Source organism: Toxorhynchites rutilus, chromosome 2 (genome assembly GCF_029784135.1).
Source record: "Toxorhynchites rutilus septentrionalis strain SRP chromosome 2, ASM2978413v1, whole genome shotgun sequence".
NCBI classification, from domain to species: domain Eukaryota; kingdom Metazoa; phylum Arthropoda; class Insecta; order Diptera; family Culicidae; genus Toxorhynchites; species Toxorhynchites rutilus.
The window spans coordinates 215,744,257-215,755,920 of record NC_073745.1 but is presented as its reverse complement, the minus strand read 5'-3'; the positions used below and the strand labels follow the sequence as shown (position 1 = coordinate 215,755,920).

General features: G+C 40.1%; 1 protein-coding gene and 2 long non-coding RNA genes across 3 annotated transcripts; 1 reads left to right on the top strand and 2 right to left on the bottom strand.

Moving 5' to 3' along the window:
• LOC129771808 (uncharacterized) lies at positions 1–609 on the bottom strand. The gene is made up of 3 exons (XR_008742479.1): positions 571–609; positions 234–505; positions 1–173 (listed from the first exon to the last, which is right to left on the bottom strand). It is a non-coding gene; the product is annotated as an uncharacterized LOC129771808 (long non-coding RNA).
• Positions 610–965: 356 nt separating this feature from the next.
• Positions 966–1,613, top strand: LOC129771676 (uncharacterized). The gene is made up of 3 exons (XR_008742450.1): positions 966–1,004; positions 1,070–1,341; positions 1,402–1,613. It is a non-coding gene; the product is annotated as an uncharacterized LOC129771676 (long non-coding RNA).
• Positions 1,614–4,910: 3,297 nt separating this feature from the next.
• LOC129768870 (probable RNA helicase armi) lies at positions 4,911–11,662 on the bottom strand. The gene is made up of 4 exons (XM_055770805.1): positions 11,461–11,662; positions 11,172–11,404; positions 7,211–8,231; positions 4,911–7,149 (listed from the first exon to the last, which is right to left on the bottom strand). Exons 1-4 carry the CDS (start codon positions 11,660–11,662, stop codon positions 5,078–5,080), a joined length of 3,528 nt encoding a protein of 1,175 aa, XP_055626780.1. The 3' UTR covers positions 4,911–5,077.
• Between the last annotated feature and the right edge of the window lie 2 nt (positions 11,663–11,664).

Genomic DNA, 11,664 nt, shown 5'->3' with positions numbered 1-11,664 from the left:
TTGATGTATACTATTCGCAGCGATTATACAGTCATCAGTAAACTCCCGTCAGCTACAAATTTCTTCATCGGAATCGCAGTCGGCTCAATTATTTTTGTCCCTTTCGTTCCCTCTAGCAGACACACCTAACTTCGTGGGCAATCATGACTGTTGAGATGGATGAGTTTTTTATTCTGAAATGAAATTAAGAGATCAAAATTCATATCATAAGTAAAAATTAAAACCAGTCATACCTACGGGTATTCAATTTGGTTACGTTCGTGTTGAAGTTGTTGTTGGTGATTATGTTGAGATGAGCGCTTTGGTCTGATCCCAAAAACAATACTTTACCGAAGCTGCAAACTCCGTTTTCATTCCATTCAGATCACCGCTATTCTTTCATTTTCATTTATTCATTTCTGCTGTTGCTGCTGCTTTCCTTCCATTGACGCGATATAGCAACAAAGACTAGCTGCGTTCACTAGAAATTCGCCTGTATTTTGTCTCCGCGTTGTTGAATTTGTTACTGAAATTAATCAAGGAAACATCATTTATATTTTATAATTAAATATCAAAATTATCCTTACTTACAAAATTTAGTTCTCGAGTCATTCTCTGTTATGTTTTGAATGACAATTTAGAGAGAAAGAGAAAAAGCAATCTCTACAGTGATGCCGTTTCACTCAGTACCAAAAAATTGCATACAATTATAGTTCAACTATAGACAGTGCTGCCTGCGGGGGGTAAGGCGGAGGTAGATTCCAGCACTTTTGTAGCATCCCAGTTCCAAACATAATCGAGCAGTCATTGGCTCGATGTCGACCGAAACGAAGTAACATGCTACAAAAGTGCTGGAATCTACCTCCGCCTTACCCCCCGCAGGCAGCACTGTCTATAGTTGAACTATAATTGTATGCAATTTTTTGGTACTGAGTGAAACGGCATCACTGTAGAGATTGCTTTTTCTCTTTCTCTCTAAATTGTCATTCAAAACATAACAGAGAATGACTCGAGAACTAAATTTTGTAAGTAAGGATAATTTTGATATTTAATTATAAAATATAAATGATGTTTCCTTGATTAATTTCAGTAACAAATTCAACAACGCGGAGACAAAATACAGGCGAATTTCTAGTGAACGCAGCTAGTCTTTGTTGCTATATCGCGTCAATGGAAGGAAAGCAGCAGCAACAGCAGAAATGAATAAATGAAAATGAAAGAATAGCGGTGATCTGAATGGAATGAAAACGGAGTTTGCAGCTTCGGTAAAGTATTGTTTTTGGGATCAGACCAAAGCGCTCATCTCAACATAATCACCAACAACAACTTCAACACGAACGTAACCAAATTGAATACCCGTAGGTATGACTGGTTTTAATTTTTACTTATGATATGAATTTTGATCTCTTAATTTCATTTCAGAATAAAAAACTCATCCATCTCAACAGTCATGATTGCCCACGAAGTTAGGTGTGTCTGCTAGAGGGAACGAAAGGGACAAAAATAATTGAGCCGACTGCGATTCCGATGAAGAAATTTGTAGCTGACGGGAGTTTACTGATGACTGTATAATCGCTGCGAATAGTATACATCAACAGTGCACAATTGTATGAATTTATTATAAATAAATATTTGTAAACAACTCAATTTTTTGTTTTTTTTTGCTTAACATTAAACTTTTTGAAAACACACAGCCATAAAAACTGTTGAGCAGTACTGCAATCGGTCGACGCGGTGCCAGATTGGCACAGGTTTGGCTCGAAATTGGTTGTCGAATACGAAGGGTAGGTCTACAAAATCGTTGCAAAATGGCACGATATCGGTATCGTTGTCGACACCGTTGGTTGGGACCAATTCGACACAACAATGTAGAGTGGGATGTTACTTCGTTTCGGTCGACATCGAGCCAATGACTGCTCGATTATGTTTGGAACTGGGTCGGTGCTATCGAATAGCTCGATTTCTAAAATAGTAAAATAGAGTTAACGAGCAAAATTCTTATCGCCTCGATTTCTATAATAGGGCCCCTAGCCTTTGTCCTGATTTTTATGAGAAATTCAATTTTGTTGCAGAATCAGAATTATTTTCAGTCTATTATGGGCCCTATTATAGAAATCGAGGCGATAAGAATTTTGCTCGTTAGCTCTGTTTTACTATTGGGCCCTATTATAGAAAGCTCTATTTTACTATTATAGAAATCGAGCAATTCGATAGCACCGAGCGAGTGATAGCTATCGATGCAAGTGCCAGAAATTTTCGAGTTGTTTGGTTCACTTGTTGCATATCTTTGGAGAATTATTTTGTTTTGGTTTGCGTCCTTGATATCCCTTTGGGAAACATTTCAGAAACCCTTAGATATATGCAATTTTCAACACATGTTCGTTTGTTTTGATCAGTATTTGTTTTACGGTGCTGCCAGAATAGTCTTTACAAGGTAAGTGTACAATCCAGCATTATTTATATTAATCATGTTACAATTTACAATGCAGAACTTACTTCCAGCACACATTTCAGTGGCTGAAAACGAGTGGACAGACAAATCACCACCTGTTTAAACGACTCGTTGAACCAATGGAAGCGAATGTAAACATTGCGCGAGGTTTTGGTTTTTGTGGAGGCAGTTCAAATAGAATCCCGGTTAAGGAAAATTGGGAGAAATTCAGTGAGGAGCTTAATGCACTGAGACAATCAATGCGTCTTGGTTCAGAATGGCAGAAAGTTAGTGTTTCTTCTATGATACATATAACTTCATAAGTAAATTTTATCATTCTTTGAATTACTATCAACCGAATTTCCTACCTAAAAATTGCTTATTCCTGCTAGCACATTATTACGTGGTACTTTTGTCAGAAATTTTCTTTTTTATTGCTATACAACACCAAACTTTCTATACCATATGCTAAAGCTGAAATGTTTTGCAAAACAATAATGATTTTTTATAAATTACAGATTTGGATTGACATGATGTGAATGGTAAATGAAACACTAGCACACAACAAGCGAGAATTTAGGGCCTCAGATGGTGGCCCAATACAATAAAGCTATTGACGCCGCTACAACAAGAAATCGACGCTAAAAGAGAATCACATGCAAAAAAAAATATTTTGTCAAGAAAAGTGGGATTCATGCGTGACTCCTTACGGAATTCCATAGATTGCAGTTGTGAAAATACATGAAAAAGTTAATTTTCTAATAATTATATTTTTTGTAAAGCAATTTGTTCCATGATGCTTTTACTATCAACCAAATTTCCTACCTAAAAATTGCTTATTCCTGCTAGCGTACATTAGTACGTGTTACTTTTGTCAGCAATTTTCTTTTTTATTGCTATACTATACCAAACATTCTCTACCATATGCTAAAGCTGAAATGTCTTGCAAAACAAAAATTATTTTTTTAAATTACAGATTTGGATTGACATGAGGTGAAAGGTAAAGAAAGCACTAGCACACAAGCGAGAATTCAGGGCCACATGTTGTGGCCCAATACAATGAAGCTATTGACGTCGATTTCTTGTTGCTATTGATTGCAACAAGAAATTGACGCTGAAAGAGAATTACATGAAAAAAAAAATTTTGCTACAAAAAGTGGAATTCATGTGTGACTCCTTACGGAATTCCATAGATTGCATTTGGGAAAATACATGAGAAGATTCATTTTCTAATGATTATATTTTTTGTAAAGCAAATTGTTCCATGATGTCATTTTTTTACACATCTATTCATGCATTTTTTTACACATCTATGCATGCATTACGCCTATTAAGCTTCATTCGTTGAGGAAATATCAGTTTTCTCCAAAACATAACCATATTAACGCTTTTGGAAATATAGATATTTATAATTTTCATAGCAGATGTCTCAAAAAAAGATTTGGCATCCTTTCTATAGTGCTTTGTGAGTCATTTTAAACTCGTTTCAAAATATTTCTGCATCGCTACTGACATTCGAGCAGAGTAACGAATCGAGCTGTTTTCCTCGATTTCTATAATTCCAGATTTTACTCGGTGTGATAGTGATAGTGATTGTATCGAATCCCCGATTCGATTTCTATAATAGGGTCCATTATATAAATCGAATCGAGAATTCGATACAATCACTATCACTATCACTATCACACAGAGCAAAATCTCATATTTTGTAAATCGAGATAATCTTGTACCGAGCTCGAATTTCATGTGTTGCGATTGCATATATTTAGGCGTTTCTAAAATGTTTCTCAAGGAACATATCAGGTACGCAAATCAAAACAAAATACTTCTCTGAAGGTATGCAACAAGCAAACTGAACAACTCAAAAAATTCTGAAAGCTGCATCGATAGCTATCACTCGCTCGATGCGATCGAATTGCTCGGTATCTATAATAGTAAAATAGGGCTAACGAGCAAAAACACATGAAAATAAGAGATTTTGCTCGCAGTGCGATAGTGATAGGGATTGTATCGAATCCTCGATTCGATTTATATAATAGGGACCATAATTCCAGATTCATGCTTTATCTCACAGGAGGCCAATCGTGACATCGTGACTGTTTCCCGATTGTGACTTTTCTTGGAGACCTGCATCTTCTTCTTGAATGGCGTTAACGTTTCCTGTGGAGCTGTCTCAACGTATGCATTAATTAGCGTCATTTAATAATACTTAATTGAGATTTCTTAGGCCAAATAACACGTCTTGAATGTAGACAAGCTCTAGAATACGCGTGACCACAGTGCAAGTCGAAGGAAATTTCTTTGACGAAAAAAACCCCGGCCAGAACGGGAATCGAACCCGAACACCCGGCATGATAATGTGAGACGCTAACCACTCGGCCACGACCTGCACCTGCAATGCTCATTTTGTTTAGAGACAGTTCCCCCGTCGCAAGACAAATTCATAGATTTTCGGAATTGAAAAACTGTAAAGTCGTTTTTAAGATATTATTCTCTGTGCTTTAAAATTAATCTCATTTATTTTATTTGTTTCAAACATAAAAATTAAATTCAGAAATGATACATCTCATAATAATACGATACACTGCAGTTCGTTCGAGGTATTCGGATGTAGCATATACGAACCCGCGTTTATAAGTAATCAAACTCCAACCGTTACACAATAGTTCACTCCTCCTTGTGTGCGTCGCCATTCAGCGCTGGCTCCGTGGGATCAATATGCTCGGGAAGATCGCACCCACAGTACGAACCGGAATTAATCGCCCTGAACAACAGATTTCGCCAGTGTTTGTCCGCTGACAGCAGATGAGGGCTACCGAAGATCACAAGCAGCGCCCGTGCACGGGAGATGGCCACATTCAAGCGCTTTGGGCTGGCAATGAAACCAAGTGCATGCTGCTGGTCGCTTTGCAGCAGCGATTTCGAAGTTCGCACAGTAGATATAATAATCACCATACGCTCCTGGCCTTGGAATTCCTCCACGCTTCCGATTTTTGGTTTCTGCAAATTACTTTCATCCAGAATGCGCCGAATTGTCTTGACCTGCTGTTGGTACGGTGTGATAATGCCAATGTCTTCCGGTCGAACGCCTTTCTTGTAGAGCTTCAGCAGGAAGTTGAACACACTTTTCGCCTCCGACGGATTGAACCAGGAGGGACTTTCGGGAGTTTGTTTGTTGACACCGTTCACACCCCAGAAGATGAAACCATAATTGGGCTTGTGGACTGACTGAATGGGTAGCACATTGGAAAGTGATTCGAGCAACTTGGATTCGTTACTGTCATCGCCATTAACGCGCGCAATTAGGGAAGATTCATAAAACAATTCACTGTACAGATCGAGAATGCAGGGCAACGATCGGTAGTTATATCTAAGCTTGGTTACCAATCGTGGATTGAAACCACCAGTATCGGGGAATCGAGTCTTGTCCGATTTGTAAAGGGGTGTATCCATCAGACGCACCAGAAGAGATGTACAGAATCCGCGGGATTGTGCGTGAGTACTCATTACAACGGGACCAAGTTGCATTGGATCCCCTGCTAGAACTACGGTCCCACAATGTTTATTTATGAACGTCATTGGAATCAGTGTTTCGGTTTCCAAGCATTGGCCCGCTTCGTCGATGATCACATGGGTGAAGTGATTCCTGGGGAAGCGAATTTGCATCAACGTTCCCAACGTAACACAAGTGCCGATGGTGATCCTGTGTCGGCCTAGATGCTTCAGTTGTAACTTATGTTTCAAACCGGATTCAGTTACAATAAGCTCTCCCTTAACTGTTCTTTCCGAAGCAATGTCAACGGTGCCGCAATATGGCGCCAAGTGCTCAGGAACTAGCTCCTGTTCCACATAATTCAGCCCAACGATTCGAATGAAATCCCCCGGTTTCAACACGTTGCATTCAATCAACCGTTCGGTGATCAAATTTGCTGAACTGTTTGACGGTGTTCCAACCATGATGCGGCTATTGGCTGACAATTTCACGATCTGATGGATGAGCTCTATTATGGTCATAGTTTTACCGGTACCTGGAGGTCCGAAAATAACATATGGCAATGGTCTAGCCTCCGCCCGGAGGATGTTCTTTATAGCATCCTTCTGGATATGATTTAGCTTTGTATTATACCATTCAAATTCATTGTTGAATTCCGAACTAGCCAGGGTTCCATCTTCCTTCAGTTTAACATCCATCCACGGCGGACGAGTGTCTATTTTTGTGGGAAACAGATAATCGACACCCATCGTGCTTGTGACACAATTAATCGCATGATGTTGCTTCTGGAATGCTCCTCTCGATGCTTGGAAAATAATTTTATAATCCTCTCCGTTATACTTCTCGTGGAAGTGCTCGTTGAATTTTACCAATATTTTATGTTTCAGCACTTTATGAATGACCGCACCATTACCAACCTCGTTCGTACTAATCCAAGGTGCGGTCGCAACAAGCCTATCACCAGGTATCAATGATGGCCTAGATTCGCCAATGTTTTCCATTCGCAAAACAAGATAAGTATCCTCCCGACTGAAGTGTGCTCTATCCAGGTTAAATCTGGTGATCGATATTTCGCATTGAACGTCTTCCATCCATAGCAATGTTTTGAAAGCAGCTTTATAGTTTTCAGGGCAGAGCTGACGTTGCAGACAACGCTGAGTTTGGTCCAATTCTTCATCAATCTGTGTTCTACTGGCAGATGGATTCAATAAAATCTGCTTAAGGTCGTCTGGGACGTGGTAACCGCCTGGAAGAGAAAGTAAACAGCAATGATATCGACCGATTTGAAATACAATGCCATTACTCACCTATTTTTATATCGATGAAATTAGCTTTTTTGCTAATATTTTGACCCGGCATAACCTCACCACCACGTTTGTAAATGTTCCATGCTGCCAATCGTTGATTCCCAGCAGCCATACGGGCTTTAGTCGTACCTTCATTTACGTTCTGTATGGCCGCTGTTTCCGCGTCGCCAACCATAATCGTGAAGTAACGTGCGATTTTGAAACCTCCACCGAAAGCCCACATGAATACCTCTTTACTGGTGCCGAAATTGGTGGCTTTGATTTCGAAACTATACGTAACGGATTCGCCAGGCTTCAGCAAAGTCGTGTCTGTTGTTCTCGGATGTAGCAGTCGCATTTGGGATGTTTGCTTGTTGGACATGAAGACTGAACGCAACAGCTTGTGCTGGTGTTCACTCTCATTGCGTATCAGTACGTCAACTTTTTGCTGCTGGTTCAAGTCTTCCAGCCTAACCTTTATATCATCGGTAATTTTAATACCACGTTTGTCCAGGAAAAATTCTTCATCGTATTTTGATTTTGTTTCTTCCTTATTATTATCGACAGAGCGAACTGCCACGGTTTCGATGACAACCTTAATACACCGGTAATTCAGCAGGGAATTTTCGACAGCTTCAAATATAACCTTGTCCCCTGTGCCAGGAGATGTTCCGGTTTCGCACACATCGGTAAGATACCGGTAAATGCCATCGTCCGTACGAATTTCCCCTCCTTCCTGGTCGCATGACGTAACCATTCCGGTACCTTGTATAAGTCTTGTCGGCGCTATTCCACGCACTTCAAGAATGTTGCCCCGAGTATCGAAATACGATTCGTCTATCTGCATTAGGCAATCGAGTACAACGCAATCACCAACTTCCGGAATGAATGTCATCTTGAGGTTGTCCAATTCAACCAAGTGGTCCGCTTGTTCGGTCTCCACGGTCAGCAATCCACGGCGTTTCGCAGACACTGTTCCCTGTTCACTGCGTTGGTTGTACTTGAAGTAAGTGGGGTTGATTTCGCTCACCAGTCGCTTGTTCTGTAAGAACGAAATCGGTGAGCTTTTTGAAATTTTTGAAGTTTGTATTGAAATGGGTTGATTGTCACTTTGATCACAAGTCAAGTAACGCCGCTTGGACTATCAATCGGTCGGTATTAAGTCAGAGCAGACCATGTGACATTTTCATGAGTTCGAGAGAAACGAACATGAAATTCAGTGTTCTGCAATTTTCGAAGCAATAATTTTTTTCGATTGTTCCCAGAAATGTTAGTTACTGTCTGGCAATACTGTGACGTATGATAATTACAAAAAACATCAAGTCTCATGCCCAAAACCTATTTGGCTTCCTTCACTCTGATTGAACCAATGAATTATTTTTCAATCAATTAACAGTTGTCGAACCTGAACCCCCGGCATGTTAAGTTAACGCTAGCCCCTCGGCCACCGGTGACTCGCGAGGGTTAAAAATGACAGCGGATGGGGTATCTCCGAAGATGGAGATCTCTGGTGCTAAAATCAGTTACCCTCCCTCTATTTGTCGAAAAAGGAACAACAAAGACACTCAAGAGCGTTCACAAAGCGGAAGATGTTTCTTCCGGGGACAATGTTGCTCATCCTTTCAAACCCCCTATAACTTCTCCTCTTCACCAACTAACGATCCCACCCTACTTTCGTTCTCGTCTTCCCTTCAGTTGTCTCCGCTACACGTGTCAAAGTTTATCCAGTAGATGCACTTGAAGCTGGCCCGTGGTGTAACGGGAGAAAGGGTACTGTTTCGTTCGTGAAACGTGCAGGAGGGAAAAACGAATCGCATCGTAACCACTAACCCTTTCCATTCGTTGTGATTCACAAACTGATAGGGAATTTCATAAAAACAGACCGTGGAGCAAGCAACAAGAAGAAGTTTTCATTCAACCATCGTCAAGTGAACAAGTGAGCATCCAGAGCAATAATCAGTAGCAACAGCAGCACCCACAGCAAGAGTAGCAACAACCGCATCCGTATTGCAAGGGAAGCAATAACAGCAGCATGAAAATATCTTCAATCTGCCACCGACCGAAGAAGGCGTGAGGAACACAAGAAATCCTTCCACGCACTCGTTGGCTCTACGAGCAGAGCAATGCAAAAAAACAGCCCACCCATAGTTCTCAGCAGACGGAATAGATACCGAAGACAAGGTGGCGATACAACCTTCACTTAGCTTCAGGCTTAAGATATTTTCTTGCCGTGGAGGAGCGAGATTTGTCTCAACAAATTCCCGTGCTCGACCATGGAGAGTTCCTGCCGACGATCTTCAACTTACAAATAAGTTGTCTCATTGTCCTAACGCTCAAGGATGGAAAGGTTTCCTATGTAGGTTTCTGTGTAAATCGCCAGGCCGGAAGCCCGCAATTTCGCTCCTGTGCTGAGAATCACGTACTTCCTGGGCTTGAATGTGGGAGAGAACGAGCACGGGTCTTGGTATCGCACGAGCGTGATCGTGTGTCAAAGTGTTAACAGGGGAGACGCCATAACCAGAGTTTATATATATGGAGGCGATCTGGCGTAGTGGTAACATCCATGCCTCTCACGCTAAAGGTCACGAGTTCAATTCTCACTCCCGACATTCTTCCAAAAATGGGAGTAAAAGTGACGAACCAGCCAAATGAGTTGAAAGTCACTATAATACAGATAAAAAAAAAAAAAGAGTTTATATACTGGGCGGATGCCATAAAGGCGTGTGGTGAAAACAATTAGCTACCGATAACCTGTAGTACTTCCAGCATACATTCGAGTATCCACTTACTTACATCCACAATACTTCAAAATCGAATTTTTGTTTTTTTTTTTATTTTTGGGAAGCTTATCCCCTCAGAAACGTTGCCCGTAGCTAACATCGTAGCTCGCGGCTTTGTATAGCATACCGAATGGGGTCTCAACTTTGTTCCGACTCATTAGATCAGTATTTTTTAAAGAAAATTTTTGTTTTGACCTAGTTTTTAGTTGAAGTTGATTATTAGTCTAAATTAGTTTTAAGTTGAGTTTTTGCGCGCGCGTGTATGTGTGTGAGTATTATTTTTGTTTTTCATCGCATCTGGTGATGCCCATGTTGCGCGAATGCGTTATTATCAGGCGTTCTTGAAGGCACCATAGTAAATCTTTAAGAACACTTGATATTTCAAGAGATTTCCTGCGTAAAAGAGACCGGACAAAATACTTGTAGAAGCACTGACTCATGATGTGCCCAACAAAATTGTTGACCACGATGTTTTTAATGGGGGGTATTACATTTACATCCCTTCTCGAGATGTGGAGCATTGGAGTTGGAGATAAACATAGTGAGGATTTTTGCACGCAAACAGTGGAAAAATACATTCACTGTGACGAGAATCCACATTCTCTTCAGGAGTTCCCAAGGTACAAACCGCATTAGTGATAGTTTTCCATCTGTTTCTGAAGTTATGAAACATTGCCGTTTTTGTTTTTCTTTGAATATTTCCCGACCTAACCAAACAATAAAGTGCAAATGGCCAGTCTTATAAACGAAGGTAGTTATTATACCCATCATTTCAATCGAGCTCTTACACATCTATGGAAACGAGCGGTTCTTACGTTATGACACGTTATATTTTTCGAGTAATGAGAATTGGTTTCAGATTTTTTTTCGACTTGAAATCAAACTGTTGGTACACTTCACTATTTGAGTGCTTAATACTGATGCCGCCCTTGCTGATGAGTGCTTAAAATCTGTTGTTCACTTGTTTGATTATATTTTCAAAAAACTTATCCTTCGGGCAGAAAATTTAAAAAAAAATAGTCAGGACATTTTCAATTGTTAGAATATCCAGAACTATAGGCACATTTTGTGGCTTTGAAGGTCAAAAATAAAGTAAATAAAATAAAAGTAAATAAAAAAAAATTCCTAATAATAATACAAAATCCAGTTCTTCAACACATCATTCATTCCTCGAAATGTTCAAAATTCATTTCCATACATACCTCCTCATCCTTAGTTTCTGGCTTTTCTCGTGTTTCTCCCCATGTTTCACTGAGAAGTTCTTCCAATTTAACAACTTTGATTGGATCTTCGTCAGAGGTTTTGTACGCCAGGAAGGAAATCTTAACCCCGACTTCAATCTGATGTTGGAATGAACATTCCCTCAGAACCTTCTTGTCAACGTAAAGAGTCTCGTCAATAATTATATAATTTGCTTCCACCTTCGTTACGAAACCTACAAAGTATGCACAATGAGGCAAAGTTCATACATTTTTTTTCATTTCCAAATACCTGCTTGCTGGTAACAGTTCGTTGGGGTATTCTGTTCTGCCTTCAATTGCTGCTCCGATTTACCTTTTTCGTCCTCTTGATTATCGTCGACGGTATCTTCGATCAGTGCCTCCAGGCGGTTAATTTTATCTTCGTTAGTTTCTCTGCTGGTGGTGACACTGGAAACCAAATCCAGCATCAGTTTCCCTACCAGTCGGAACATTT

Excerpts from the sequence above, each read along its gene's own strand:
- LOC129768870 (XM_055770805.1), bottom strand. The coding sequence starts at position 11,662 with ATGTTCCGACTGGTAGGGAAACTGATGCTGGATTTGGTTTCCAGTGTC. Across the intron at positions 8,232-11,171 it reads CAGAAACTAAGGATGAGGAG|AACAAGCGACTGGTGAGCGA; the intron begins GTATGTATGGAA and ends TCGTTCTTACAG. Across the intron at positions 7,150-7,210 it reads TTTCATCGATATAAAAATAG|GCGGTTACCACGTCCCAGAC; the intron begins GTGAGTAATGGC and ends TTTCTCTTCCAG.